General features: G+C 41.5%; 1 protein-coding gene across 1 annotated transcript; it reads left to right on the top strand.

The window, feature by feature from the left end:
* The first annotated feature begins 2,291 nt into the window (after positions 1-2,291).
* Positions 2,292-21,382, top strand: loxl1 (lysyl oxidase-like 1). Its single transcript, XM_052062877.1, has 7 exons — positions 2,292-3,570; positions 9,468-9,576; positions 10,860-10,997; positions 15,864-16,020; positions 16,844-16,939; positions 17,012-17,127; positions 19,428-21,382. Exons 1-7 carry the CDS (start codon positions 2,547-2,549, stop codon positions 19,432-19,434), a joined length of 1,647 nt encoding a protein of 548 aa, XP_051918837.1. The 5' UTR covers positions 2,292-2,546; the 3' UTR covers positions 19,435-21,382.
* Positions 21,383-26,464: the final 5,082 nt, after the last annotated feature.

A 26,464-nucleotide genomic window follows, 5' to 3' on the forward strand; every position in this document is an offset into this window, starting at 1 on the left:
TATCTTATATGAAAAAAAAAGACTGTTCATACGTTTGAGGCATCACTAAAGCAAAAATTATTAGCATCACAGTCAGTGTTGTACATAGAATGTTTTCACAAGAAGCTTAGTTTACATGTTTTTGCTCTGAAGTACAGGTAGTTGAAACCAACAGATGTTTTTCTGCTGATTGCTGAAAAAGGAATAAAGAAACATTTTAGTTGTGATGAAATAATAGTCTCATCTTTCAATTGCTAGTTTCTTCGTTTCTATAGTCATAAAACAGAATGTTTTGGGAGCATTGCCCTAAATTGCCCCGCACGCAAGATGTTCTCTTTTTTGAAAACGGTTGCCATTGAAGAGTTAACGTTGGGTAATGGCTTGAATACAAAATTAATGGTGCATGACCTTTCAAATTGCTCCACTAGATGGAGACACCTGTTGCCACAAAATTTCACAACTTTTAAATGTTTTCGACAAAGGTTCCTCACTTCTGCAATGATAACTTCAGTCACAAACTGCGACTGGGCACCCCCCCTCTTGATGTTGGATAATGGTCTAAAAAGTACTTTACTTTAAAGTATTTTCTTTTGAAAAGTCCAGATATTGATTGTACAATATAAAAAATGTGTAATTGAAAACAATTGAACTGTTCAGATAAAAATATCAGACTTTCCATTTTTTTCCTTGAGCAAATTTGCATTAAAAGAGTTGCGTTTTCATAGGACACAAAGGGAATGTTGTCCTTCCTTGGCTATGTGACATTGCTGTGTGTCCTGTGGCTTCCAAGGAAAACACCTTCTAAACTGCTGACTTTGATAACAGAATGCAGGATGGAGCGGGGGTGGGGTAGGGGGTAATGCCTGTGTGGACTTCAGCATGTTTCCTATCCCATGTGAATAAGTCGTCAAATGACTCCTCTCTGAACATTTGTGCAAATGAAGGTTCGGAGTGCATGCAGCACCAGTTGGAGAGGGCTGAACCGTGACTGGGCACACAGGATCAGGGGGTCTTTTTGTGTGCGTGTGCACTTGTGTATGTGTGTGATCGGGGCAATTGAGGGGAGGAGAAAAAGTTTGTGTGTAGTTAGGTAGGTAGTGTTTGTGTGGCTGTGTGTGTCAGGACATGGGAGAAGAGAAAACACACTTCCAACTGTAACAGGGTTCCTCGACTATAACAATAAAACTTATATTTTTCTATGTTACTGTTAGATTTGCAATGTTGTGATTTCGAAATAAAATGTCTCGGTGGCAGACTTTTCAGTTAACTGTAGCTTGTAACACAAGTTAATTCAGTTATGCTATGCCTCACTCTGAATGCTAGTGGACAAGTTAAATGTGTCAAACTCAAGGCCCGGGTGCCAAATCTGGCCTGCCACATTAGTTAATGTGGCCTGTGAAAGCAAATCAAACACGTCAATTTCCATGATGCTTCCTAAAATAAATACCAAAATTTCAAATTCTCACATGTAATAAATAACAGAGATATTGTCAGCATTTTTTTGTTACCACCCCCCCCCCCCCCCCACCCCAACTACTTTAACTTACATAGTTAAAGAAACGGTAACTACAGTGTGGCCCGCGACAAAAATGAGTTTGACACTCCTGTAAAAGGATAAGAAGTAAGATGAAGACAATGTGTACATTTACCGGTACTACTAATTGTGTACTCCAACGATTATCTCTGGTGCTAAGGTAATGAGTGCAAGCCACAGGTGAATTTTAAACACATATTTCCTTTTTAATAGAACAAACTCAGTTCAAGGAAGCATATATTTGAGTTCGATGTTTCAAAATGTGTGACATGTTGATGTCACGCTACCCAGGTACGGTACTTTGAGGCCCCTTCTGAGTAAATTATGCATTTTCTAGATTTTCCTGTAAGTGTATGACTCCAAGGGACTCACAGCGTGTTTCCTTTCCCTTAGCAACGTGTTCCAACCATGTGTTCATTGTGTAAGTATACCCGGTCTCTATGACTGAATGCTCACTGTTACCAATTAAAGCCTAACATCTGCTCGTCATTATTTTGGTCTAAGTTTAAAAGGTAAAGTGACAGTGTCATAGTAGCCGTATAAACACCTGTTGCTTGCATATGTGTAGCCTATATATTTGTCTACGTGACCCAATGTGAAGAGTCCAAGACATTGTGAGAAGTGAAGTGTATTTTACTGTACATGCCTTTACAGATGGTAATGTTGATTCTGGAGGCCTCACGGAGGGCTGGCCTGCTGCAGGCCAGGAAACATCACTAGCACTAGGGCCATGTGGGACCTCTCCTTAAAAAAAGAGAAGAGGAAAAAAAAACCTTTGAGATTTTTTCACAGCTCATTGTAAGCAATCAGGCAAATAGAAACTTGCAGCAGCGCAGCAGGCAGGCAGGAACGTCTGACGTTGGACAGACCACCACGACTTTCACCTTCTTCTCGCTTGTCACACAAGAAGACCTGCAGATGTGCCTGAGCAGAAGACCTGTATCTCCTCAACACCATCGACAGACCAACCCTAGGAACCAGGAAACTCATGATTTTTTGACGACGCTACAGGTGTTTTGAGTCTGAAGTCACAATGCTGCCTGTTGTTTGTTTAGTATTTGTCCTGGCGGGATCGGGGCAGGCCCAGAGTCAGAGTCGGACCTCCAGGCAGGACGGCTCAGCCATCCCGTGGCGGCAGGTGATCCAGTGGGAGAACAATGGTCGCAGGTTCAGCCTGCTCAACAGCGGGTCCGAATACGTTCCTGCCGGGAGCGGCACACAGGACCAAGATCACCGAATACTGGTTGCCGACACCCGCCCTCAGTCGTCCCGTAGATCTCAAGGTGGCAACGTCCGCAGACAAGCGCCTTCACGAGGATCCTCTGAGACTATCCGCGGACAAGCCAGGCATCCTTTCGGTTTTGGGCAAGTGCCTGATAACTGGAGACAAACGTCAGGCTCCACAGGTGGGGTACCTTTCCAGGGTTCCTCCAGCACCAGGGTCAGACAATCCACAGGCTCCTCTTCTTCCCACCCTTCATCTCCTTACAGCATTCCCTCCTACCCTCAGTATCCCGTTCCTCAGCAACCCTTCTACCCACCTGTGCCGTTTGAGCCCAGTTATGCGGAGGGCCCGTACAGGAATTACGAGCCGCCCTTTCAGTCAGTTCCCGGAGGGGGTTACGTTGGTGGGTCGTACGCCGGTGGACAGGGGTACACCGGAGGGGTGTACGGTGTAGGCCCGGTACTGCCTGGCTCGCAACCTGATTTCACAGATGACGGTTACCATTTCTACCAGTCTTACAGCTATGGAAACAATCCTGCGCCGCCCCCACAGGCCACCCAGCCCGTCCAGCCACCATTCTCAGATGGCCTGGACCGCAGATACACCCACAGTCTATACAACGAGGACCCTGCCGCCTCAATCCCTGAAAGCAGAGTGGACCAGCCAGGACAGGCCGCCGAGGCACCGGTACGGAGTCCTCAGTATGAGCAGTTCCCACCATTCGCAAGACCGCAGCCTCCCTTCCTGCAGCCTGTCCCGCCCGGCAGAAACTCTCCAAACTCTGCCATTGAGCAAACCAATGTTGGGAGCATATACCAACAAGAGCAAAGAGGTAATATAACCTCCACTTTTTTTAAAGTCTGAAATTGTTTTCAAAAATGACAAATACAAACATTTTGTTCTGGAAGTGTGCTCTCCAGAGAGGGTTAGGAGCTTGAAGAAGTTCTTTAAATCTGTCAGAGTCTGACAGACTAATACTTCACTTGCAGCCACTGCGGGGATTTTTGCCTTTCTCATCGCAATTCCTTGTAGGAATTTGAATGATGCAAAAGTTGAGCACTCGCTCACGCCGCCCTCTTAAATATGCAATCATCTTTTTCTGGCATGTTTATCAGATGTCATAAGCAATCTTCGTAAGAGTTGTTTCATTTTTTTAGGGGGGGGGATTCATCTTCTGCTGCTTGTGCCATTCCCCCCCACCCCTTTTTAAAGAAAGCCCAGCACACAAGAAGCACTGTTTGCATGTGAGGGGGTGCTCTGTGTGTTTCACGTGCAGTTTAGTCACGGCGATGGTGACCTCATTGCGTCTGATGAGAGGTGGAGCTCCCTCCTGCGCTTGGGGACAAGAGAGAGTAAACAAGGTTCGAGAGCCGTGGGTTGGGATTAAAGGGGGTGGTTTATACAGAAAATGACCACTCCCCATAAGAATGGGTGATATGGAAAGTCCCTGCAAGAGCCTTCAGAGCTAAAAGAGGCCTAATGTGTAAAAAAAATAGTACTACTTAGGGCGTTAGATAAACCTGTTTTTTCGACCGACCCCTTGAGCATAGGCATGTATGGCATGAGATTTCTCATGTGTCTAACACGGTGGGCCATTACATTGCATTACAGGTCTTGTTTCCCTCATCTCCCCTAATCCGTCGCAAAAGCTTCATTCATTCAGCGCCCAACAGGCTCACAGTGCGAAATGACATCCTGCATACAGATGTCTTAGCAAGGTCAGTCGTCACTCTGGCCCAGAATGTTAGGTTAGGCGAGCAACAGAAGAGTTAGACTCGTAATTGCTGCTTTGCGGAAAACAATGAAGCTATTATAGTGCTCGGACTGTTGAACTGTTTTTTGTGGCGCTGGTGCCAAAAAGGTGTTTCTCTCAAAATGTCATTCAATCTTATACTGTACATTGTCTGTGGTGTTCATCTGATACAGTTGAATCTGACAATTGAACGAGATATAGCGATGTGATATTTTATCATTTTCTCCCATCTCATTGCAAATCTCTGTTTTCATTTTAGACTCAAATTCATGATCAAAGTTGGCAACGTGGTTGTTTGTTTAAAAACAAGTACACACCTTGCAATTCACTGTGATTCAGGCTGATTCTTCCTTCCTCAAATATCCATAAACAAAGATGCTGGCCATCATGACAAAGAAAAATGAGTCAATAATTGGCACTGATTAGTTCATTCAGGGTGCTGGAAACATTCTAAGTTATTAGGCTCATTAGCGAAAGCATGATAGTACAGAAGACGACGACTAATGTTACACGAGAGCAGACTGTCTAAGGACCGCTGTGCACCAAGCATTGCAGCTAAACCTGACCGAAATGTCGTGCAGTGTGCAGCGTCCTGTCACTAGTTTTCGCGAGTGGCCGATCTTTGCCCACTGCGATTCCAAATCTGACTCACTAGTGAAACGTTACACAGCGTCACAGATGAGGTCTCAGTTGACATCGAGCACGGCTTACCTGTTTTGGTGGGTTTGGTCATGTGGTGTTTGCAAGCTGAGCCCGCATGGTCTTTTCTGAAGAATTCGTCACCATACTGCTGCTTGTTGTGAAGTTCACAACACAAAGCATGCCTGTGTGTAGTTTGTCTGTTCGACCCTTGCTTGCACGGCTTTGCCGCATTCCAAAAACATGCATGTTAGGTTCATTGAAAAATGTGTCTGGAGGTGTGAATGTGAGGGTGAATGGTTGTTTGTTTCCATGTGTGTGGTATGTGCTGGATAAGTGGTATGCAGAGAAGAGATTGATGGGTGGATGGCAAAAGCTAACATGCTAAAATTTGCAACCTGACTAGCAAAAAAAGAACACAGGTGGATCGATCATGTCTATTAGTTGGGTTGTACTTAAAATGAGAATTGATAAAACACACATAAACAAACAACCATTCACACTCACGATCACACTTGGCGACAATTTGGAGTGCCCAATTAGCTTACCATGCATGTTTTTGGAATGTGGGAGGAAACCGGAGTACCTGGACAAAACCCACCTAGTCACAGGGAGAACATCCGTCCATCCATTTTCTGAACTGCTTTATCCTCAAAAAGGTCGCGGCAGGGAGAACATACAAACTCCAATTAGGAAGGCTCGAACCTGGAATCAAACCCTGGACTTCTGTACTGTGAGGCAGATGTGCTAACCGGTCACCCCTACTAAATCAGTAAACCTTGTTTTTTTTTCCTTTCCTTTACAAGGCGACACAGTGCACAGTGGAAGCTGTGCTAAAACGATGAATCATTTGTTCGTCTTTAATTTGACCTCAATAAATGTGAAATACTCTGATGTGTCGTTTCACTGAGGCTCATCGCCTTTAGCTTAAAAGTATCTTAAAGGCACTACTGGACGTCCTTTTTAGAACTTCTTGTGTTTATAAACTGCCTGGCAAGGTCTCCAAAGTGTGCTCCACTTAGAGCGTAATATGTGGCATTGTCACATGCTGTTGAGAGCTGATCAGCGTAGGTCCCTCCAAACTCTTCATCCCAATAAAAGAGACCCACTTTCTCATTTCGAAAGATTAGCGGGGGCAGAGAACAAAGTCTTGTCTTGGGTGGAAGAAAGTGAGTGAGAGTGAAAAAGCAAAAACTGTGGTAGTCACGCACAGTTCTGACAATGTCAACATGGTCTTTCCCAGCAAGTGTACCCTGTCGTACTACATCATCTTCACGTAACGAGTGAGCGCTCAGAAGGGAAAGCGAACAAGCAAGATCCTAGTTGAAACTCACTTGCATTGTAAATACTCAGCAAACACATGTCAAAACTTACATGGTTCCTATAAACACACCACGAACATTTGTCAAGTCAGTCGAGATGCAGTCTGGTTTTGTGAAGTGAGGTAACACATCAGAAATTGCACTGAATTCAAGCATAAAAAAAACTAGTAAAATGCGAAGAGTTGGCATGCTGGCATATAGTAAGATAGCTCCGTCCAAAGACACATCAATAGGATTTACATCGTGGCCTGTAGTGAGGTACTATTCGAAATTATAATGGATAATGTGCTAAAATTTTGTATCCTGCCATATATACTGTACTTCCACATTGAAAGTTGCCGCATTTATTTTTTCCCCCCGATACTTATTTAGTCTTTGAATAGAGAACCCTCCTTATGTTAGCTATTAGGGTTTTGGATTTCAAGTTTTGCTCATTCAGAGCCAGATGGCACCTATCTAGTGAATATTAATTTGAACTCTTCCATTGGAAAAGTCAGTGACTATTAGGTACTATTTCTTGTACCTGGTTAGCTGTGGTTTCAAGCGTGCCAAAGCAATACCAGTGGCGAGCAGTGAGTTTTGGACTTGGGCCTTCAGTGGGTATTTACGTGACCGAATCCACCTCTTAATAACACGTAGCATGAAATAATGCCCCCGTCAACAACAAATTAACATAAAAATCACATCGTACTCACCAGAGATGCCGATGCAGAGGCACCAGACCTCCTTTGTTTGCATCTGCTTGTTTGTGTCAGCTAACTGTTCCGCGAATTGTTCCACTGCTACATAGTGGTCTGAAAGCCCCCTCTCCCTCCAAGAAACAGTCTTGTTTGACCTAACCTCATAAAGTCCTGTTTTTCTTGAAAAGTGTGTTAAATCACAGAGTAACCGCGACTAATGTCAATTTTGGTCTCCTTTTATTCAGAATTACAGGAGACGGTTATTCTCCTCTATAGTTTCGGTTAGAGAAACAAATCAAACTTTGCTGTTCTAACATTCACAGAGACTTGTCAGTAGCCCACTTTAAACCAAAACAAAAAAAAATTCTTCAACATGTTCATTCTTCTCCCACACCCCTTGAGTAAAGTCTGACAAACTCACGCTGAATGTCAATCAGCCTTCCAGGAAACCAGCTGACATGTTTCCTAGTAGAGCTCGATCCCCCCGAAGATAGAATTCATCAACCTACACAAACTTCATTAAAAGTTAACCGCAAGTGGTAGATTCATAATAAAACGAGCATCAGGGAAGATCACATCACATTAGCTGAGGCAGCATAACAGCATCTGCATAAGCCATCGTGCTGATATTCACATGAGTATATTCGGAATAAGTTACAATTAGTTAGAGGCTTAGTGTGCATTATGTCCTCTTTTGGTACAATTTTACAAACACACATTTATACACACGATACGACCCTTTGGCTCAGTCACCCCAAACTCACCCGTGGTCTGGAAAGGCCTACGGTGCATCTCATTAGAATAGCGTGATAATCATCTGGAATGTACGGTAATTAGCTGCCAAAGGCTCTCTGCACCGCGACCCGGTCTTGAACTGCCGACCCCGTTGGTGTTGCCCCTCGTGTCCTCCATCAGCGCTTTCATAAATGCCACGGAATTAAAAATTGATGACAAATATATGACGGGGCCAGAAAAGGCTGGATTGTAGAAAGATTGGAAAAGATGATCCATGTCAGATAGCTTGTCACTGTAGACACTGATGTCTTCTCTAAATTGAGACACAATCTATTATTAGAAGTTTGATTTGCAATTTGAGCAGATCTAAAAACATTTTTTACCATCAAAAGTAATGGGATTTGAATGAATTTGTTCAAGAGCCAAATTGTAACCAGTGACAAAATATTTATTAATGCCACAGGTAACTTTCATAGTATTGTATTTTCCGCATTATAAGCCGCGCTAAAATAATAATAATAATAATAATACATTTTATTTGTGGGCACCTTTCTAAGCACTCGAGGACACCTTACAACAAGCAGTTAAAAACACAAAAAATACCATTTTCAAAACAACATCAAATGAGATAAGATAAAATAAAACAAAATAGAGATAATGGATTTATGGTCAGAGTGCATAAGCTTGTCTAAACAGATGTGTTAATGAGTCTATGTTACGAAGGTCAGCGGGGAGTGTGTTACAGAGCATATAAAAGCATATAAATAGAAATATAAAAGCATTATATTTTCTCAAACCCAACAGTGCGCCTTATAATCCGATGTGCCTTATATGTGGATCAATAGTATGATTTCTTTGGCATTGTATTTTAAATGTTCTGTAAAGTGCTTTGTTACAGTTGCAGCGGTTGTGAAAGCTCTATATAAATAAAGCTGTATTGTATTGTAGTCCCCTTAGTGTAGCTCCATCTAGTGGATGTATAACGGAACCACAGCCACTATTGTAGCTTCTATTCTATACGCCTTATAATGTGGTGTGCCCCGTTTACGAAAACCGTTTTAAAATAGGCCATTCACCGAAGGTGCACTTTATGCTCCGAAGTGCCTTATAGTGCGGAAAATACGGAAACTTTTTAACATTCAAGCTATCTTACAACTGTACAAGGTAACCGATGTGAAACGTTTTGAACCTCCAAAGTTGAACACATTCCGACTTGTTCGGACAGGGACAGCTATTCATGGGCTGTTTGCCTTGTTCTATTGGAGATTTTTTTTCCCCCCGCAGCACACCAATATGTGTATTGCTGCATTTGTAAAAGTGGTTTCTGCCCCTTATTCAATTAATGTGATTGGTTTCTTTTTTGTTTGTTTTTATTTTATTCTCAACTTGTTGATGAAACTTTCATTTTCCTACCTCGCCACGAGGTAGAACAACTGCACTTTAAATACTGGTATAAATGAGAAAATTCATGATGTCAAGTGGGGCCTCTTTACAACCGTGTGTTTCTCTTTATACAATTTTTTGAAACATGACATCCTTGATTGTTTGGTTCCTGAATATTTACCAATCTTTATATTTGATTTTTTTCTTCATTCATTAGGGTTACCTGACCTAGTTCCAGATGCCAACTATGTCCAGGCTTCGACGTACATTCAGAGGGCTCGCATGTATTCCTTGCGCTGCGCTGCTGAGGAAAAATGCCTTTCGAGGTAAAACTGAATGCATTTTCATTTTTCTGCTTTTGTTAGTGCAGATCTCATTGGAAACAAGCTACTCCATCTTGCCTTGTTGTTAATGTAAATTCATCCCTCCCATATGCTGTATTGGTGCTTATTTGGGATTTTCAAAGTATCAGAAATGAATAGTTGTTAATTTACCATTTAAAATGAGAATTTGCTTATGTTTATTTATTTGTTAGATCACAAGATTGAATGGTTTAAATAGTTTTCCGGTGTGAGTCCTACTAAGAAAAAATGCTCACCGTTCAGGCCTCACATGCTGACATTTATTTTTAATACACAGCTGCCCTTTAATAAGACAGCAAAGCCGAAACAAATTAGAAATGATTATAAACTTGATTGGCCTACTTTCCGCTGATTTTCCGCTTTACACAAAATCAACACGACATCTTAGACCAGATCAGGCATTTTGTCCAATCGACACTAAATTGGGTGGACCATGTTAATATCGATGAATGAAACTGAACTGGCATTTGTTGATTTGGGTTTCAAAACGTCCGGTTTCGTCCCACATTCCCAAAAATGTGCATAGTAAATTAATGGAACATTCGAAATTGTCCCTTGATGTGATTGTGAGCGCCAATGGTTGTTCATATATGTGTGCCCTGCGACTGGCTGGCGACCCGTTCAGGGTGTCCCCCGCCTACTGCCTGATAGGCTCCAGCACACCCGTGACCCTTGTGACAGAAAAATCACCCAAAACAGTCATTCCTGCTGGCGCTGCCTAGCACTAAACTAAGAGATAAAATCTAAGAGAGAACGTGATCCATTTGAACATTGTAAATTGTGCTCATCTTGGCGGGCTTCAGGCCTCTTTGTTAAGTCAATGGCCTGCGTGAACCCTAGAGGCCCGGCCTTTTGCCCGACTCGCCTCTGAGGACACCACTGCGATGACAACATGAAGATCAGCACCCAGCCATCCCTCAAAGCCCTTTCATATCCTGTCTGAGTTTGCGGCAATCACCGCCAGATGGGCAGGCCTAATTTGCCGTTCACTCCTGATAAAACAAGCGCCGCAAGATGAATGGCTTGGATCTTCCGCGGTTGAGGTGGCGCTTCGTTTTATTTCGCACCAAAGTAAATCCTGTAACAAGAGTGTATATCATTGCACTGGCTTGCCTCTCAACACGCGATGAAATACATGTAACCCGCCGGATGAATTATTTACCAGCTCGGTGAACATTTCCAAGTCTGGCTATGAGAAACAAACAAGCTACTTTTTCTCCTTTTTGCTTTATCTGTTCATCCATCAGCTCTGCGTACGCACCGGAGACCACCGACTATGACGTCCGAGTACTGCTGCGATTCCCGCAGAGGGTGAAGAACAAGGGCACCGCTGACTTCATGCCGAACAGACCACACCATACCTGGGAATGGCACAGTTGCCATCAGTAAGCATTTCTTCGTCTTCTGAATTATTTTATGGCTGTCCTATGTTCAACCGACAGTTATTAAAAGACAACAACAACAAAAATAAATCATGTTGCACCTCACATTAAATCATATGGCATCACGTACCGCACAAAGGCTTGTGATATACTCACAAGTCTGTAATGAATATAAACTATCGACATAAAATCACACAAATAGCGCCATCTGGTGGAAAGGCTATATGAGGCAATCCCTAAAAGTTAGATTTGACGGCTCATATCTCGGATTTCGGGTCATTCGTATCTCAAGGCATCACTGTATGAGACTGCTTTGGTCATCAAGAGTGCTCTACCCCCCCACCCCCCAAAAAAAATGTGGTGTCCATGTTACTTTGACCCTGGTTACCTCCATCAACTTACAGTTGGTTCACTATCAAAAGAATTCTTCTGTTGAAAAGACGTCTAGGTGAGTCCCTTACAAATCCCGAGCGAGAACACAAAGGCAGATTCCTGCACGCCATGTTTTATCAAGACATATTACTGGCGTCCCTCGCTCCTTCCGTGGAAATGTTTGACTTGGCTTGTCGAGGCCCCCGATGAAACAAATTGAATGTCACTCAGGAATTCCATGTGAATTTGGTTGGGAGGGGAGTGTTATTGCTCTCATTTTTATGACAATATATTCCACATCGACGGTCTTGCCAAGACTGCCCGAACGAGGAAGAATGCAAGCAACATTTTAGGAGATTGGCAGTGTTGTTGTTTTTTTTTCTTATATTTGTCAGTCGACGTTGACACATGGTGGCGGCGGCTCCCAGGAGGCAGCAAGCCAGGGCAATCATTCCACTGACTGAGTTAACAAATCAATCTTTTTGGGAGATTTTTTTTTTCTGTCAATCCGTGACACACGATCACATAGCTGCTCGAGTGCCACGGCTGGAATATGGGTTACTGGGGCACGGTGTTTGCTTATGAAAGGAATCTCTTTCACATTTTCTTACTATAAACTCTGCTGGCCTACATTTCTATTCAATCAGATCTTCAGATGAGAACTTTATTCTCACGCAGCTGGTTCAACGTGGCATCACTGAGCGAATGCTGTTTCTTTATTTTTTAAATGAGCACGTATGCTCTCTATAGAGAATGGGTGTTGGCGGATGGGTGCATTCTTTTTACATTACAGCAAAGCCAATACAAAACAAAACAATTTCATGTTCAAAACAACAGTTTAAAATAATTTCAATGACTGTACCAATTACTATGGAGAAAAGTGTTTCTGTAGTTGCCATGGTGACCTGAGATGTGCTAACTATTGTTAACTACAGTTAACATAAAGTTAAATAATAAACACAACACATAACATAAAATGAGCAAATACGTCACAATTGGGAAACTACTCCAGCACCCAATGAATATTTTTTTCACGTTTGAGGTAATTACACCCTTCAAGCCTGCTCTGTATTACATATAATCAATTTGGAGGTGTGCAGATGATCAAATTATTCAACTATGCTACTATTAAAATGATCGTTTAGAGTCATTGTTGAGCTTAAAATTTTCCAAATCCTCTGATTTCAGTGTATGTTGAACTTCATAAAAGCATAAAAGCAAAAGCTGATTATTTTTGTGTTTAATCAAAATAAGACCTTCGCAAACATCTGCTTTTATTTTGGAAAACCACGAGCAAACCAGTAAAAAGGTTGGTGAGTGCAACATCAATCCCTCTTGTGTGATATCGATTGACAGTACAGTAATTATGAAAAAAAAATGTTGTACACTTATATCTTATATGCAAAATCAAATGTCATCCAATGAATCGATCAAGGAATCAATTCTAAAAATACTCAATATTGACAGCCCTATCATTGATTCACCTTTTTTTCCATTTTAAAGCAGCAAAAAAACAACAACAGCAAAACAATAAGCATAAAATAACGTCTTAAAAGTCATTTGATGACAACTCTGGTTTAGAATCCGGAGAATGACATTTCTGTACTTACTAGGTCAATCTTTATCCCTGACTTTTCGTGCCTTATAATATGAGAGGACCAGCCAGGACACAGATCGCATTTTTTGCATAAACACCAGCCAACAGAGTTACACCGTCTTCCAAATGTATCAGAACAGTGAAGCCAATTCTTTTATAGTCGCTGTTGACATTTGGATTAGAAATCAAAACACCAATATGAGACAAATGGTTAATATTTTATTCCCCGGGTACACAGCTGCGTGTGACACACAATTTGCTGTTGTGGAAATCAATATTTTGGAGTGGGCAAAAGTACTGGAACAAATGAAAGTGAACAAGACATCACAGTTCAGTGCAGATCTTAACTGGACTATATGTAACCTATGATGTCACTGACAATCTCACAATTCTTGTGATGCCTTTTCATGCTTTCGCGGCAGCCACTTTCAGTTATTTGTTTTCAGGATTCACTCCATTTAGTCCCCCTTTAGCTAGAAAAAAAATAAAAGATAAGGGCTCTATGGTGTTTAACTCTGGAGATTGACTTGTCTAGCCTCAAAGAATCCATTTCTTGCCCCTGATGAACACTTGGCGGCTAATCTTTCTTTAAATTGGCCGACAAAATGTTTCTGTAGACGTCTGAGTTCATTTTTGCTGCTGCCTTGATGTGTTACATCATCAATGAAGATTAGTGAGCGCATTCCCAGAAGGAGCCAAGCAAGCCACCGAGTTCCAAAGATTAGCTTGTATGTTGGAGATCATGAGCAGAAAGCTTTTAGTCCCCCCCCCCTCCCCCCATCCCCCACCTCCCCTTCCTTTGGTTTATCTTTGTCTCATCAGTCCATAACACCTTCTCAAGGAACTTTGTTGAAGTTTGTTTCTGCACTTTTTGGCAAATTTGTTTGCCGTTTTTCATCTTTAGACAATGTTTTGTTTTGTTTTATTTTTCCACATCTGTTGCACCTCTAATAGTCGACAGTAAATGTAGTCCTGTAATCTGAACATGAAGTCAACTTGCAACACTATTTTTTTAAACCTTTATCACGGAACAACAAGCAACAAACCACAAATGTTTTCTCTCTCTATCAAATGTAAATTGAACTCACTATCCCATTACTTTTTGGAGGCAATGTAAGTCATTGAATTTTTTTTAAAGCGCCATTGCTGTTGTATTTTGTATGGTAGGGGGAGCCCAGGAGGAAAAAAAAACATTTTCTCCCGCAGTGTTGTTTGAATATATTTTTCTTCCACCGAGCATCTTGTGTCCTACGGTTATGTGGCAATTAGAGTCCACGGCCGTCGGTACGTACAGTTTGTCTTCAAATCCTGCTTATGCTCCGTGGAGTGTCAGATTAATAGTTAGGATAAAATAGTCAATGCAACCTCCAAGCTGGGACTCGCCACTGGAAAACAGCCTCATGAATAACAATCAGGGCTTGAATGCGTTGTATATTATATATCCTCTGTGTCCCTCCTTTGCTTACTCCAGAGCTAGTATGTAGTCGGGGAGTGGATCCTCGAATCATATGGGGACCATCTTTCGGGAAAATCTATTTTTTGCCAAGTTTCATACATGAACACACACATTATACAACAAATTGTATTTAGCATCTAACATGCTATCAATGATTGTTGCTCAGCACAGGGAATCCAGAAATGTAACAACAATGAAACACACACATTTGAATTTCACGCAATGCATTGATAGCAAGGGACGTAAGTGGTTACCACTGGAAAGGCCGAGTGTTGAAATGTTCGCCCCACTGACTCTGACTTGCTTTCCAAGTTGTCGTTGGCGTGTATTAACCACCGTCCCCATAAAAAAAATGTTGCAACATGCAGTATAATAATAAAAATAATCAAGCAATGTTTGCACAAGCTCAATTGGTGTGACTTCAAGAGTCCTTAGCGCTTACCTCACCATAATGACGGCAGTTGGAAATAAACTTCCTTTTTAATATGCATCGTGTTTATTGAAACACACAGAATGTCCCCATGATGTCTTTTGTATGGAAGTTTAATGGGAGTGTTTAGCTCACCCATACAAATGTCAATTGTGAAGGCGCTTTGGACATTGGATACACAATGAAGGCCTCTGAAGTGTCATGATATGAAAGTTTCATTTGGGATTATTAAGAGAAACTATAATTACCTTTAATCCGTCAAAGTGAAATAGTAGTTAGTATGTCGGCCTCACAATTTAGAGGTTCTGAGTTCAACTCTCGGCTTTCTCTGTGGAGTTTGCACGCTCCTGAGCTATTGTGGGTTTACTCCGCATATGCTGGCTTCCTCACGCATTTCCCCCCAAAATGACTGGACACGTCAGGTTCATTGAGACTCCAACTTGTCCGTGGTTGTGAATGTGAGTGTGAATGGATCTATGTGTTAAACACCCATTACAGGGTATTGTTCGCCCCCGCCGCAAACTAAGCTGGGATAGGCCGGAGCTCAGCAGCTACTCAAATGATGACAAGCACCCCTGAAAATGGATAATCTTGCAAAACGCAAACCCAAGTCGCGGAATGAGGTTTAATACATGATGACTGGGATTTCAAGAATCCAAATTTTGTTCGGTGCAGAGGGTGCGTGGTCACCCCGTGCTCTGTTGATCTGATTCCGCTGATCTGCCAAAGCTGTGCAAATACGCGTATAATGTAAGTCTTGTGTCGCTCATACATGCTTATTTTCTTTTGCGAAGGACGTAATATGTTGATTTGCCTTAATTAACCTACCTTGGCTTTGAAAGTTCCCGTTAATGTGTGCACGGCACGGCATTATACACGCAAACACTAACACATGAGTTCATAATATTTGCATAAACGTCACAGAGTTTCATTGGAACAAGCCGAACTCGAGCTCACATGACTGTTTGCCTCCTTCCTTAGCAACCGCTCTTTTTCGCCTTTTTCCCACCGCAGGCACTATCACAGCATGGATGAGTTCAGCCACTACGACCTGTTGGAGGTCGCCTCAGGTCGCAAAGTGGCAGAAGGACACAAGGCCAGTTTCTGTCTGGAGGATACCACTTGTGACTTCGGACACCTGAAACGTTATGCGTGCACCTCTCACACTCAGGTAACGCGGCAGTTCGGCAAACCGCAAATAATTGAGGCCTCGCTAACAAAAAGATTTGTAATTGCCATAAAATGGTGGCAAAGCACTCAAAACATGGCCTGGGATTCCATTCGGATCGATAACTTTACTTTGTTCTGTACCAACACAAAGCACAATCAGCAAAGTATCAACGCCATATATCTAGCACAGTGGTTCTTAACCTGGGTTCGATCGAAACTTAGGGGTTCGGTGAAGCGGTCTCAGGGGTTCGATGGAGCCTCTGCCATGGAGGTTAAGACATACCCGACTCAACGTGTCAATTAGTTATGACACGCCCGCCTGGCCATCACTGGCTGCAGATGATCACATTACGTTGCTTGTCCAATCAGTGCTGCGGGAAATTTAGTTCGCTCAGTAGTCACCATGTGACTGTCGTCATACAATTAAAAATATATATATAGTTAGGCCATGTAATTGTACTTAATTTTTTAAAATCTTTTTAATAAATGTGTTTTTTTAATGTCTTGAATTTGGAATGAAGGGTTCGGTCAACGTGCATTGGAATTGGTTGGGTTTGGTACCTCTTACAAGGTTAAGAACCACTGATCAAGCATGTACTGTACTCGGTCACCTGCCCATGTTACATAAATGACTGGTTTCAATTGTCCAGTTATTCAACACAAAATAGCCACCTTCACTTGAGGTGCGTGTGTGTGTCTGTGTATGTGTTATTTTAACTCATAATGCTAGGGAGAATCAAATTGTAATTTAGTGAGAAAAAAAGTTAGGTTGAAATATCATTCGATTTGTCATATGAATGACTTTGATGTCTCCATTTGCTAAGGGTCTGAGCCCAGGTTGCTATGATACTTACAATGCCGATATTGACTGTCAATGGATCGACATCACCGATATCCAGCCTGGAAACTACATTCTGAAGGTAAGAACCGAGTGGGACTCTGACATTTTTTTTTCTTTTTAATTCAAATCTCATTTCTCTTTTGTTTTTTAGCTCACGGTCAACCCCAAATTCCTGGTGATGGAATCCGATTTTACGAACAACGTGGTCAGATGCAACATCCATTACACGGGACGCTTTGTTACGACAACCAAATGCCAGCTTGCGCAGTAAGTAAAAAAAAATCGACTGCATGTAAACATTCACCCAGTGAATGTTTACATGCAGTCGATAATCCTCTCAAAACACCAAAATTCGTGTTTTTAAGGGCCATGCAAACACCAAAATACGCTGATATTTAATACCCCCGAATAAGACCCCTGCGTTACTTCTTTTCTAAACCGAATATTTGGTCAGATAAACACGTATCGAAATACCTCCATTGTAAGGGACGTTGGTTTGTACTCTGCAAGTGCTCCATCCACATTGAATCTTGGTCTTTTGAGTATAGGAAGTATATGGGGTGTGTTGTACGTAGCCCGCCCAAAAACACAACCAGAAACGGTGCAATGTCGTTGAGATGGGGAAAGTTCAGTTGATCTCAACTACTGTGTCTGCTCACTCATGTAAACTGGTTACCCCAAATGTTTCAGAAACGGGAATTTACATTTTGACCGTATGTAAACATAGTCATTGTCTTGAACCAAGTCGTTGATTTATTCTAATTATTCCTGGAGGTAAAAAAAAAAAAAGCGCATTTAGTTAACTACTGATGAGAGGCAAGACCTTTATTTGTACAATAACATTAACGATGTTACTGGTAAATTAGAGTTCATATTAAGTGAATTTGGAGTTTATGTGTATCGCTGGTGTCGGCCAGATCCGTTGTACATCCAAAATCACTTTTCAGCAGACCCCCAAAATGGCCTTTTTGTTCAATGATTACATTGTATTTTCAAAGAGAGCAAGCCATTTTTAACACTTTAGGATGGTCAATAATGTGTAAAAAGTAACACCCACAAGTGTGGACTTATTCATTAATTGAGTTTTGCGCATTATGACAATTAATCTAATTCCACATGCTGAATACTCCGACAAGCAGTTTCATTTGTCTTGTATCTGTTATGGAGATTTGGGAGCAATCGTACAAAATATCTCGGACAAATTTGTCTTTGAAGGAAAATATATACCGGTATACTTTTTTTTTTTAAACAGTCCAATTTGAGGGGTCGTGCTTGAGACGTAAATTTTCACCAGGATGAACACAACTGCAATATTATCTGTGATATGTCTGGCCTCAGAATAACAACAATAAAGATGCAAGCACAATAAGCAGCAATTTCAAGAGGATCCTTTCGTCCTGACTTAAATTAGATCTCCGCAGCTTGTGTAGGTGTACCTAATGTTTTGTCCTGCGAGTCAGGACTGTAAATTAGGTTTCACATCATGTCGACCTTCCACTGAAGCACAGTATAGAAATGGCACTTTTTTTTATGGCAGCTCAATGAAGAGCATCAAAGTGTATCAAAGTACTTCCGACTTATTAGTGGACTTAATAGCTTCCCCAGCTAAACTATTTGATGATTTAACAAATTATGTTCTTACTCTTCAATTAAGATTAATGGCCTCTGAAACTTTTCGTGTTCTTTTCCCAGCCCCAAGAAAAGATGCAGAGGTGATGAAGTTTTCGCGAGCTCGATTAGCAATACAGAAGATGGACAAAGTGCCAAACTTAGAAATTGCTAGCAAAAGCATTTCCCGTCTTTGATGACGGAAAAGTGGAAGTAAAGTGTCACTTTGTATGGAAATTTGTAAAACCTGCAGAAGTGGATGTGTGGAGCATTATAAATAAGTAAATAAAATATATTTATCAATATCTGCATCGTATATCTGCATAGCTCTATCTATATAGCTGTATCTATATATCAACAGTTATAGACATACAAAGTTACTGTATATAAAAGTATCGATATTGTTGTTAGCACGTCGACCTCACAGTGCAGAGGTTGTGGTTTCGATCCCGGCTCCGGCCTCCCTCTGTGGAGTTTGCATGTGGGCCTGCCTGGGTTTTCTACAGGTACTCCGGTTTCCTCCCACATTCCAAAAACATGCATGGCAGGCTGATTGAACACTCCAAATTGTCCCTAGGTCTGAGTGTGAGTGCAGATGGTTGTGCACCCTGCGATTGGCTGGCATTGTTGATGATATGGATATCAAAGCATTAACTACTGTGTGTTGCTAACCAAAACAGCAGCACATACGGCGCAGACACTCTCTGGGTTGAATTAAATTAACACGTCTTGCCGTGTAATCCTTAAGCAATATTCTAGATGATGTCACTTTATGCGTTGGAAGAGTAAGACTTGCAGGTGGTCCCTCCTTAGAGTGTTTTTGTTCAGTCTACTTCTGTCATGTCATTCCATGCTTGCGATTTTGTTTTTAAATCGTCCGCTAAACTTAACGATATGTTCCCATTTTGGAAATGAATAGATGTTCTCCACATTAACACGACACGCTGCTTACGTTGCAGGTCTTGATCAGGCACTGGAAGACCGAACGACCGACCATTCTCGAGTGGCCCTGACTGCTCCTCGATTGGAATGTGAATGGGACTCGGCGGCTCGCTGTTGTTGTTTGTTTGTTTTTGCTGTTTTATTGTTTTTGCGCTGTCTCAGATTTGGGGGACCCCTCATGGCGGAAGAAGTGGGATCCGCTTTTGGCACTGATTCATTTGGTTGCTATTTTAAGATGGGGTGGGCAACCTACCTGGACAACATATGTCATCCTTCCCCAGAGTAATTGATTGGCAACGCCCTGCAAATTCTAAAAACTAATAAAATCACATAGGGCAAAGCCAGAAAAGCCAGCAAATATAGCTCACAATATAAATAATAATTGCTAGCTTGCATCAGGTGTTGTAATGACAATACATTGAGCATGGCCCTTGGAGAATTGAAATGGGCCATAAAAAAAAAAAGATATAAAAAATTTAAAAAGGCCCCCCCCACCCGTGTTTCAAGTGACCATATCGTAAAAGGCATTTTTATTTGCTGTTATGTTATTAAGCTATGAATCAACTTCCACATCCCAGGAGACTCATCATACTAATATCATCCTGGCATTTTGCTTCCAGAATGTGTGGAAGCATTCTGCATTCATTTTAATAGGTGTGTGCAATCAGGTCACACTTCCTGCAGAGTTTCTGTTTGAACTATGAATAATAAAAAAAAAGAATGGTGCCAGTGAAATTCTCTAAATGATCTGAATTATCTATTTGTTTAGGGGGGTGCGGGGGGTTATTAAAGTGGATCAGGCTGGATTGAAATTGTGTGGTACTCATTTGTCCTTTCCTTTTTCCTACGTTCCAAGTTCTCAACTAGATGCCGTCTTGCAATCTAAAAATCCCTTTTTCCCATTAGGAATAAAGGGAAGTCGTTGTGATTGGCTCAGTTCATAGACGCCACCGTTCAAAAATGCATTTTACCGTATTTCATCAAGTAATGACCTCCACGCTAACTGCGCCGTGCCACATTTAATCAATCGGTAAAAAAGTTCCAAGACTTGTGTCCCAAAAGGTATATTTTAAACCCAAACTCAGAATTTGTGTTTGAAATCAATCTTTTGTTACATCAATCCTTGTGCACAAAAGAGGTCAGTCGAAATCTGTTGCTTACCAAAACAGCAGCACCTATCAAGGCTAATTCCTGTACATATTCTCACAGCTTCAGTATGAGGAGTGGGTTGCATGTTGTAAACAGGTTTCCGTTGCAGTATTACAAATTATCTTAAGTTTGATGTGGGGACAAGTAACATTCCAGTAAATTCAACAATTTGTGTGTGTCAATATATCGGTACATACAAATGAAGTCATAATAGACACCTTCCTGTATCTGCAGCTGAGTTAACCAACTCTCCCGGCCACTACAGTATTTGTAAAATAAGCAGCAGCACCTTCCAAGGCAGATGACTGTACACATTCTCGCAGGTTCAGGACTTTTCACACAACTTGCATTCATAACAGGTGTTTGATCCAGAATTCCAACTATGTCCACTTCTATACCTTTCTGTGACTCTTCCGGTCTCTCTGGATATCCGTGTGAGTGCAGCAAGTTGTGCAAAAACTACAGAAACACTGAACAGTTGAACAATTGTGAGTAGTGTATGGTTTCTTTATACTGGCTTGGTGTGCACATTCCAGTGTTTTAAAAAGAAAACTCTCCTGAAAACAGGGCTGTTGTTTGTTAGCTGGACGTTTACACTGTCTTCTTCAACTACCAACACTGGTCAGGTGGCACATATGGTCATCAATGCCTTATTTTCTTTTGAAAAAGAATGTATTAAGCAACTATTCCACTGATACATGACTGACTTAAATGTTGGTTTTGATCAAGTTGTAACGATTGCATTTGTTCAATCTATGTGTTTTATGGGTAGCCAGAATTTGTGTGCGGTCATGGGGTGAAATAAAATGCTACAAACTGAGAATTGTGATGAAGGGAGTCATCTTTACCTCCAACTGAGCCTCACTGGCAGGCTTGGGTAGTACCGGAATACACGTGCTGGGGTTACTTAATCAGGATGCAAAAACAAAACAAACAAAAAAAAACAGTTATGTGGGCGGGTTGGTGGAGGTGGTGGGGGGGGGGGGTCATAATCGCATTACAGGTACATTTATTAAAATTCACAAGATTAGAATTGTTATGTAGACAAAGAGGCTGCCGACATGTATTTACTTTTTTTTTTTTGATCCCTCGGCACAGCAAGTGGATCAATTGTCATCATATATTTAGCGAAATGGGCCGAGTTAAGAGTTGATGGATGCCAGTCAGGTGGGAGGTGAGGAAAACTGGCTATGACATGTCCTCCACATGCGGATAGTTTGAAAAAAAAAACGCACGATCAATAGGCCCGTCGCAGCTCTTCCACTGCCACTGTTGCTGACAACTTCTGTATTTTATTTTATCTTTTTAATTCGCTGAAAGCGCTGTTATCAGTGCGTGTTTGACGCGAGGATCTGAGTAGAGAAAAGGAGAGCCGCAGTGAGAAAGGCAGAATGCAAATTTTTGTAAAATGACATTTAACATCGCTTGTCAGGACAAATCAGTTTAATAATTTTGACTCCATCATTTTGAAGAAGTGAAAGAACAAATTGGATTTCGATGAGTTTTATTGTACCACTTAAAAACAACACAGCGGAAATTGTTTTTGCTGCAAAAAGAAAAGATACTAGCCATTTTTCTCTGGGGTTTTATTTTTTGTTAGCTTTTTTTTCTTTGACATACAGCATGCAGTCTTGGTCTTGTCTCGATACTCTCTAGTCTAAATAATGTCTTGGTCTCGGCTGCTGTGGTCTTAATTACAGCACTGTGCGTTTGTCAACATATGTTTATCAGTCGGTCTCTGTTTGGGTACTCAGTTTTTTTTCTATTTTCCTCCATCAATTTTAAACATTCATAAGACCAACACGACAAGAAACACTTATCCAAACATATACTGAAGTCATATTTAATTTATTTTGTCTTAATTCCCATATTTATAACTCGGTGGTGGCCTCGGCCATCCATTATGGCATTGTCTGCTGGTCAGGCAGCATCTCGGCCCGGGACAGAAAGAGACTGGAGCGACTGGTCAGGAAGGCCAGTTCTGTCCTGGGTTGCTCCCTTGACACTCTGGAGGAGGTGGGCAACAGAAGGATGCTAACTAAGCTAAAAGCTATGATGGCCAGTCCCTCCCACCCCCTCCAGCCTGCCCTGACAGCACTTGTTGGCTCCTTCAGCCAGAGACTGTTACACCCGCGCTGCAAGAAGGAGAGATACTGACGCTCGTTCCTACCGACTGCTGTCAGGCTGATGAATAAAAAATAACAATCATAATAATAATAATAATTAAATGATGTGATGGAAAATTGTAAATAGTACTGTGATTTATCCATTTTGTGTTCATATTGTATTTAATTGAAAGATGTTTGTTTTTTTTTTTCTCTTTCTCCTTTCTTCTTTCTACATACATTCTTGCTGCTGGAGGCTGTAAATTTCCCCAGTGTGGGGACGAATAAAGAATATCTTATCTTATTTTATATTTGGTTTTGGAGTACTGGTAATCCAGAAATAATTAAAAGAGTCAAGCTAAATTACTTTACATCGTTCATGGATTCCCTTACTAACAACTGCACAGCACATTTTATTTTAACAAGGAGCCGGTAACTGTGACGGAAGACATTTTTGAAGTAACCCTCCCAACACTGATCACTGGACAGATTAGGTACAGCAGAAAAATCTAATCTTTGTACAGGATTTTTTTTTGGGGGGGGGCACATATCTCGTAGTGAATCACACGGGATTGTGCAGAAGGACCCCCTACACTCATGATCTTGTCTCGTTTCTTTTCAGTCTCCAGCTGGAGAGTCGACGTCAACACATCACACCTGTCCCACATCAGGCATCGTTACTTACTGCCTTTAAAAAGCCACGCTTCAGCCACAGCTAGCTGGCGGATTATCGCTTTGCTCATGACTCCAAGTGCTTAATTTTCGTGAGATTTTTTTCCCCTCATAGCCTTGCCGTGTTACTTCAAAGTATTTTTGTCTTCTTGTTGTATGTTCTGTGTGTATTGGAAACTCTGGAACTCACTCCCACCCAACATCCGAAATATTGATTCTCTTCTCACATTCAACTCCCATCTCAAAACCCACCTATTTAAAATTGCATACTCAGTTTATATTCATCTCTTTTTTTTTATTATTTAGAATGTTATTGGTGGTTTTATTGTTCTTGTTTGGATTGTATGGTGTCCTTGAGTGTTTTGAAAGGTGCTTACAGGTCCTTTGAGTTGACAAGCAATTTCCATTTTTCTTGCTCCTTGCCTTTTGCAAATGTTTTTTTTTTTTGGGGGGGGGGGGTTCTCACATTTTCCTGGTTCTTTGTTTCCGGCGTCTTTAGTTGTACTTTGTCGGTCTTGCTCAAAGCCTCTTATCTCCGCTTGTGAAATTCTTGTTCCGTCCGGAATCCTGACACATATAAAGGATAATCAAGGCCATAACGAGAACATTATATATAAATATATAAAATCACAGCTGATACGAACGCATGAGAATTTTGCGTTGAAAAAGTCGGGATACTTGGAAACAAAATTAACGATTCAAGAATAAAATCATTATAATGTGAAGGGGGGAAAATGTTAACATATTGGTAAAGTTATGATTTTACAACCAAAATAATAATTTCACTTAATATGAATTCATAATATTTTAGAAAACTGAAATATTTTTAGGGGGGTGTCATTTAGTCACAGAATTTTTTAATTTGCAACAAGGCTTACCGCTCGACTATCAAATCAAGCTGATTTCAGCAAGTTGATAATGTGTGTCAAGTATGCTGCAATACTTGTTCTGCAAGGTATTTGGAAGAGAGCTTGTGTTATTAACTGGATACTGCTTTGCATAATATGTCTCCTTTAACTTTGGGATGTTTCAGCAAAATTAACAACATGCACAAATGTCATGCCAAGGCAGGGTGAGGGTGGGACAGCGTGTGCTTCAGCAAAGGAAAATTTGCCCAAGGCGCACGCACAGTCAAAACCCAGCAGACACCCACTGCGTTAGAAAGATACACGATATACATAATGCACACTGCCAGATCTGCCAGTGCCAGCGTGGTCTCTGGGAAAACCGGAGCAGCGGGAGACTTGAAGTACATATCAGCGCTGCAATCTGCACGCGGGAGCTGTAACGGACCAGATGATTATACAGAGAGCCTTTTGATATTCGTCTGCTTGAACTCGCGGTTAAAGCCTGTACTTGGGACTGAGCGACCGGATGACATTTCATGCATGCAAGTTGCATTGATCAAAGACAACGATGCCGAAACAACAACTTGACATTGTTCCAATTTGACTTTCGATTCGTATATGCAGACATGTAAAGGACACCAACCACTTCAGTTTTGTTATACACATATCACTGTCAAAAATATTCTAGTTCCATATGTCTGGCTTGGTACGAAACATACACATTTTACTAGAACATAACTGGACCACATTTATTAATGAAATAGCTTCTTTTTTGTTGTTGTTGTTTTTTTTCACTTTGATAAGATGGATATTTATTGGAACCCTTCCTCTGTGCCGTTTGCCTTTTTCGTTACTTTGTTGTATCCATTATTCATGGAAGCGCATGTGTGAAGAGTGATGCTGTGACAATTTATCTGCACATGATAATGTTGTCGTCTGAAGAGGCCCACATTCAGTCCGACTTTTTATCATCAAAGCTTTGCGTTAACTGTTGTGTTTTAAAGCAAGGAAACAGTCAAGAGAAAGGCACGTCATGCTGTGCATTGTGAATACCAGTGCTCAATTGTGCGTAGAGGAGAGTGTGAATGGTTGTTGTTTAATGTGTGTCCTATCATCGACTGCCGACCAGGCCAGGGTGTAGTCCACCGCTCACCCAATATTAACTGGGACAAGCTCCATGACCCGAGTGACGATTAGTGATGTAGAAGACTGGTTGATTAATCGTTGAGTACTAATACAGTCCTAATAAGGGTGTTCTTTTTTTACAGAAAGTGGTTGTAGAATGTACATGATAACGTCTGGAGAAATGTCGATTCAAAAAATGGCATTTACATTATGATTTCCAACTTCTGTGCTGCAAAGGTTGATCCTCTGCATTTTTGCCCCCACACGTTTACACTTTTGGTAAACCCTGCACTTGCAGTAGATGGAGGATAAAAATGAAAAGTAAAATCACATTCGTTTGAAAAAATAAATGGATAGCCAACATCTGGTCACTTGAATGTAGCTAGGCTACATACCAAGAAACATAAAGACAGCCCTTCCAAATACACCTCAGGCGCCCTCCCACATTTCCAAAATATGTATGCATGTTAGGTCAGCTAAAGTCGAAATCGAATATATGTTTTGCTGCTGCATCTGGCGGAGCACTGATTGACTTGCCCCTCATATACAAATATTTCGCCGAAATCCAAGCTCTGAATCCGCACTCCAAACAACTACAATCGCAAATGACATCTGGTTACACGCTTAATACATTCTTAGCTTTGGGTGAGAAATGCTATCTGCTTGCTGTTCAACCACAGATCTTGAGGGAGACCAATAATCCCCCAAGTGAGTCACATAACCCACCACCAACCCACATTTTCGACAAACGATGGAAGGCAACAAGCGTTTTCCGGCTGCAAGCATAATGGCAAAAGGCGGATGAAGAGTGGTGAAGCGAGGCTGATTAGATCGTGCAAGCATACCTCCGCGGCAGGGATCTCACTGACGGCGTAAACTGCCGGGGAATTGTGTTGCCTTCAAAGGAAGGTGGCAACACCCCTTTTTGCAGAAAACGTCAAAATGCGCCGGACTGTAGCTCCCAAACCCCTGCTCCGACTGACTGAAAATTTGAGCGATTTACCATCGCTATCAACAAGTTGGTGTTTCATTAAAATCAAAATCTGCTTATTTTATACCCAGCGTGTGATTTGGCAAGCAACCCTGATTTAGTGCCATGAATGTTTGTGGAATGTGCGAGATGAAAACCATCCAAAAACATGCCAACTCCTCCCT

Source organism: Hippocampus zosterae, chromosome 4 (assembly GCF_025434085.1).
Source record: "Hippocampus zosterae strain Florida chromosome 4, ASM2543408v3, whole genome shotgun sequence".
Taxonomy (NCBI): domain Eukaryota; kingdom Metazoa; phylum Chordata; class Actinopteri; order Syngnathiformes; family Syngnathidae; genus Hippocampus; species Hippocampus zosterae.